This window comes from Macadamia integrifolia, unplaced genomic scaffold, assembly GCF_013358625.1.
Source record: "Macadamia integrifolia cultivar HAES 741 unplaced genomic scaffold, SCU_Mint_v3 scaffold2045, whole genome shotgun sequence".
Classification (NCBI taxonomy): domain Eukaryota; kingdom Viridiplantae; phylum Streptophyta; class Magnoliopsida; order Proteales; family Proteaceae; genus Macadamia; species Macadamia integrifolia.
The window spans coordinates 39,849-46,013 of NW_024868476.1; the positions used below are offsets into that span (position 1 = coordinate 39,849).

General features: G+C 40.5%; 1 protein-coding gene across 1 annotated transcript; it reads left to right on the top strand.

The window, feature by feature from the left end:
• The first annotated feature begins 2,012 nt into the window (after positions 1–2,012).
• LOC122065501 (trihelix transcription factor ASIL2-like) lies at positions 2,013–3,415 on the top strand. The gene has a single exon (XM_042629307.1). It carries the CDS (start codon positions 2,122–2,124, stop codon positions 3,127–3,129), a length of 1,008 nt encoding a protein of 335 aa, XP_042485241.1. The 5' UTR covers positions 2,013–2,121; the 3' UTR covers positions 3,130–3,415.
• Positions 3,416–6,165: the final 2,750 nt, after the last annotated feature.

Genomic DNA, 6,165 nt, shown 5'->3' on the forward strand with positions numbered 1-6,165 from the left:
GGGAGTGATGTTTACTCTATGTTGTAATTGGATAAGCTATTAGGAATATGAAGGAACGAAAGATCAAGGAAATGAAGAAAAATACACCAAAATGCAAGTGCTTTTAGAAATAGAACCTTAAAACGATATAAAAAAGAATGAAAATCACTAACAAACAATTACACAATGAACACAAAAATTTACATGGTTTGACAAAATTACCTAAGTCTACGGTGAGAAAATATTTGTTTTACTATCATTGGAAAATAGGATTATACTCACTCGTTCGCACACCTCTCTTAGGGTGCATTTGGTAATATTCCAGAAAAACATTTCTGAAGTTTTTTTATTTATGGGAACGAAAAAATAGAATAAAGCATTTGGTGCATTTATGGTATGTTTCGTTTAAAAAAAAAAGGGTAAAAACGAGAATTGAAGGAACGACAAAAGGCCGTTTCATCGTTCCATTTTGGTTCAAAAAAAAAAAAAAATGGCATTTTGATACAGAAAACTAAAATTTCCGTTTTTAACACAAAACATTACCAAATGCAGCCTTAGACTACTTGACGGAGAAAGAACCCTTGTTTGAAATGTACATAGAGAACTTTTTACAAGAAATTTACCGAAATACCTATATACAATCATTCAGAATCAACACATTTATGCAAATGACTGAATATCAGACAAAATTGTTGTGTGACTACCTTCAAAGAATCATATAACCAATAACCAGCTGCATGTAAAGATAATATATAGTGTATAATTGTCCAACCTGTGTCACTCTCTCTTCCTCCCTTTTCTAAATGATCCCATACCCTATCCATCTCAATCTCTTTGTTAAATGAATCGCCAATTATAACAAAACTTTCTACCCAAAAAAAATAACCTCTAACAAAACTAATGGCTTGCCCAACCTCTGCCAATAGTTTACACTAAAATCTCAATGGTTTGGTGGCAAATAGCAACACCCACCAAATACTTGCCTCTTTGAGAGGTCTCTCTCACCAATAAGATAAATTGAAGAGGGAGGGTCTACCACTCCACCACATGGCCCTTCATTTGTTCCCGTTCAGATACATGTCCACGCATCTGAATCATGGTGATAAAAAACGGGCATATTGGACTAAATCGGGTGGTTTTATCCTTTATTCTGGGTATGCTGCCTGTGCATTGAGCACTAGCGGGTGTTCTGTCTTTTTCTCGTTCAAGAATTTCTTTGATTATCTACACTCTTGGCGTCTGCTCTTCAATTAAAGATTACAATCAAGGTGCTATACACTGAATCCACGAGCAGCAACATACCCATTTGGCACTCCCTTTCCCATTTCTTAGTTCCAGGATCGGGTAACCCGATACAGATCCACCCCGGTTTCGTTTTATGAAACCATGGTCAAAACTCCACTCATTAAAATAATAATATTGTAAGTCTTCATCTACATGCCACGGTCCACAGATGCAGAGGCCTGTTTGTCTATACTACAATTAGAATGGAAAGATAAACATTAAAAATGGATTATTCCCAACTCCCAAAAGCATACGCATACCATTTCTTTCAGCCGTTGGATCTTCGGCGCAGTATCGTACTAGATTTTTTTTGTCGTACAACTCCTTACCCTGTGCCACAAATACGGTTTCTTGTTGAATGAGTCGTTGACTCAAGAGACTCGAAGACTGAGTTAACGAGTCCAATAAATTAAGGACGACCTCACGTAAGAACTTTACTTACAACCCTCAGATGAGAATAATATCTTTTTTCGAATCACACGCTACCGACGAAACAACTTACTCGCCGGAACTAACAAGTTACGCCGGCGACTATAGCCCCACACGCCGGTCACCAGGTAGCTCCCTCACTACCTTTCTACAAGCCTTTCTCTACTTCAACCAAATCACATATCTCTATATCGAATCTTTCCCACCTCATACCTACACGTGTCCTGCCAATCCCGTTGCCACCGGTCTCCTCTCCTCCTCTGACCAACCCTTACTTAAAAGACAAATTTAAATTTAAAAATAATAAAACGCCTCCTCAGTCCTCACCCTCACCGGTCGGCAAAGGGTAAACCCTTAAGCCTTCACCGCAATAATCTCTCTCTCTCTCTCTCTCTGGCTTTCTCTGAGAAATCCGATTCTTCACCGGCGATGGAATACGAAGAGGAAAATGAATACAACCCAAGATCGCAGTCGTCGTCCGACAACCAAAACCATCAGCAATCGTCGCCTCCGCCGCCGTCGCCATCGCTGTCTCCGTCTTCTCAGCCAGTAACAGTGGCGGCGGTGGGGCTACCGTCTCATCACTCTCTAACACTAGCCCTCCCCATACAACAGCCCCGGGTACCCAACACCGGAGGCGGCCGCGAGGACTGTTGGAGCGAAGGCGCTACATCGACGCTAATCGACGCCTGGGGTGAACGCTACCTTGAGCTCAGCCGAGGGAACTTGAAGCAGAAACACTGGAAAGAGGTTGCCGACGTCGTCACTAGCCGCGAGGACTACACGAAGGCACCCAAGACTGACATCCAGTGCAAGAATCGAATCGATACTTTGAAGAAGAAGTACAAGATCGAGAAATCCAAGATTGTTTCTGGGTTAGCGACCAAATGGGTTTTCTTCGATCGCATTGAAGAGCTTATTGGCCCAGTGTCCAGGAAGAACGAAGACAACGATGAAGACCACAAGAGCAATAAACATGGCTATCCATCTGGGTCTCTGCCGAAGATCCCCGCCGTCAGGAGCATCAGGTCGTCAAGGCAGCAATTTCGGGTCAAGCAGCGTGACTCAAGTAACTCCGCCGATGGCGATTCGTCAGATAGTTTTCCGCCGCGGACGACTAATGTGAATGGCAAGAGATGGCGTTTCGAAAGGAAGCCACCACCTGTTCAGACCAGGAGAGTTGAAGGGGAGTTGGATCCGCCGATGAAGGAGCTGAGTCGGGCAATTGTTAAGTTTGGGGAGATGTACGAGAAGGTGGAGAGATCGAAACTGGAGCAGGTGGTGGAGATGGAGAGGCAGAGGATGGAGTTTACTAGGGATTTGGAGCTTCAGAGGATGCGGTTCTTCATGAAAACCCAGATGGAGCTCTCTCAGCTCAATCATGGTAGAAGAGTCGCCGTCGGTAATGGCCGCCATAACAGTAACAACGGTGGCTGAATTGTGATTCAAGCATCTAATTCTCTCTCTTAGACTCTAACCCATTTCAGATCATTCCAAAAACTTCCCATCAATTGTGTTCAACAAGCAATGATGAGGAGTTTGTAGCATTACTATTCTGAATGGAAATTCACTGTATTTTTAATTTATTTTCTATTTCTATGGGAATTGGAAGATTGGGGGAAGAGTGGATGGGCTGAGTTGTATTGATTTGGAGTTTTGGTCATAAAAATGTCAGCCATGTAACAAAGGCAAGGCAAAATGAAAACTAAATTATTCAATTCAATTCTCTCTTTTAAGAGTTTTATTTTGTAATTACTGAATTCATTTTCTCTCTCCTTAGATTTTCTTCTTTCTTTTCATTTATTTTTTTTCTTCCTGTTTTAGGAATGGGAGAAAAGATCTCTGGACCATTATCAGTAAGGTTTAAAAACCCAAATTTGGTCATAGTTAGAATTTGTAGATTGGAATCAACCTATCTCAGTTGGACTCAGTATATAAAGGCTATGTTTGGTATGCATTTTTATATAAAAATTTCTATTTTCAGTTTCCATAATGTATTCTTAATTGTGAATAAGAACTCTTTTTGAGTATATGTTTGGTAAATGTGTATTCTGATTTTAGAATGTATTTCAACATTTCATTGAACAACTCATGGGCACAAGCAGAATAGCTGTGACAGATGACTTACCATTTGCATGCTTTGATCTGCTTCCATAGAAAAAGTCCCAAGAAGGGTCAGTAAAGCTTGCATAAAAATCAACGGTGGGGAGACAACGAGCGGCATTGAGCATCCAATGACTGGGGTGCATGTCGGGACCTTCCCACCATTGCATCTCACTGCCACTCACCGTCAACCGCAGAGGATATGACCCGTAAAGCTTTGATAAGTAACCCACAATAAACAGTCAAACATATTAAATAAAGAGAATTTTACTGGCTACAGATCTCAAATTGAACAACCACCATGGAAGCCCTATTCTCATAAACAAAGAAGAGGTTAGGTGTCTCCATCATATGTTAATGCTCCCATACATTTTATAATGATGCAACCTCCCAAGTCCATCCTCTCCCTATGAAGTCATTCTCAACTTATAACACCTCTCATCAGCAACAACAGCTCAGCTAGATTCCCCACTCTGTAAGGCTTCCCTTTGGCCCCTCCCAAGCCTTTCCTTCTGATCACTTTCCTGGACCCTATTCTCATCTCACCTTATTCTGTGTGCTGTGTTTAGTCTCATGGATAGAGTAGCAATGGAGAATTTCACCCTCACTGGTTCGTTGAAGAAAGCCTCTGAACAATTCCCATTCCAGCGATCTCTCTCTGCGTTAGGCAAGTTCAATCTAACGCATTCTCGATTGCAAGAACTGATCAATTGTCTCCTTCAGCGTTAAACCTGGTGAGAACGTTGCTCTTACTTCGCTAGCATACTCGAGGTTCAATTTGTTTCTCCATGAAATGGAGGTTGAGGGAGCTCTTCCTAGAAAACGCGAATGAGGAATGGATTAAAATCCCATTCTATAATGGGCATCATTCTTGGAGGTGTTCCAGAGTTTTGAAGACAAGAATTTATAATGGCTTTCTTGACATTATATTCTCAATCCAGATTGCATAACAAACACAACCAAAGAATTCAAATTAATCAAACTCGGCATTGGTCGACACCAAATCGAATTGGCCAATTTCACTCATCAAATGAACCAAATTGTAAGAAAGTAAAATCAAATCAATAATAGTATGAAAACTTTCTTCACATGATTGTGTAACTAACTCTTAAAGCATTCAGTGTTTGATTATGAAATTTTGTTTTACTTTTAACTTGGTCCTTTTTTCTCTAAGAAATAGAATCATCAAATATGATACAAATTTTAAGTCAAGGGAGAAAGAACTTTGTCAATCTAGTATTTCCTATACCCAGGTATAGTCATACAAAAAAAGACCACATTGCCTCCTACATAGTGCACTAAAGATGCCATCACACTCCCTCCCATTGGCCCTGCACATTAATGTTTCCGATACAATATTGATAGGGTTCTTTCTCCCTTGAGTGACATATGGGACTGAGTCTTCCTTCAACCACGGTAAATAGACTTGAGCACAGTATGGGAGGTTATTTTGGAGAATATACTAATATCCTACAATGCTCTATAAGAGTTTATAAACCCAGATATGGAATGATGAACATTTCAGGTCAGTGGAGAAAAACTTTTTCCAAAATTTCCCCAAAATATAAAAGCATAAAAATTTTGGAAAAAAAGAACACTCTTTAATCATATGGCCCCGACACCTAAACACAGAGGGGGTGAAATACCACCCCCACCCCCATGTGTAACCCCTCATTACCCTTATAATGACACAGGTCTACACCACAAAGGAGCCATTTTTTACCCAAACTTTTTTCTTTTTAAATCAATTTTTTCCATACTTCCATTTTTTACTCGTAAATAGATTAAAATTCCACATGAATTAATTAAAGAGACTATCATTTATTAGGTAGTTATCCAGTGTTGGGTGGAGAGGTTACCATCCACACAACTTGAATGTGACGGTAGAAAAAATGTTCCAACAGTAATAGAAAAAATTGACGTGCAGAAAAGTCATCGCGTACTGTACAGATATTTTTTTTTCTGTAAATACTATTACTCTCACCCTCTAGGTCAAAAGACTTTCTACGTCCCTGCTCAGCTGTAATGAAGGCTTGTCCCATCTCATTGGCCACGAAATCTTGGAGAGAATGAAAGCTTCTTATCCCATTCGATGGCCTTTCAAATTGAAGCCAAAAGCAAGTGCCATGAAATCAGGAACTTTCACATGGAAGTTGTTGCATTAACCTTTTAAAACGAATTGATGCTAAATATAAAGGCACTACTGTAGCTTTGTACGCCATGCCACCATAGTAGCAACACTCCTCTCTCCCACCCCACCAGCCCTGCCCACAGCATTCTGTAATCTGGATGATATTGGGACCATTCTTAAAGCCGTGGTTAGGATATTTCTTGGACCACACCACCATGATCGCGTTGCCCAGCTAGAGA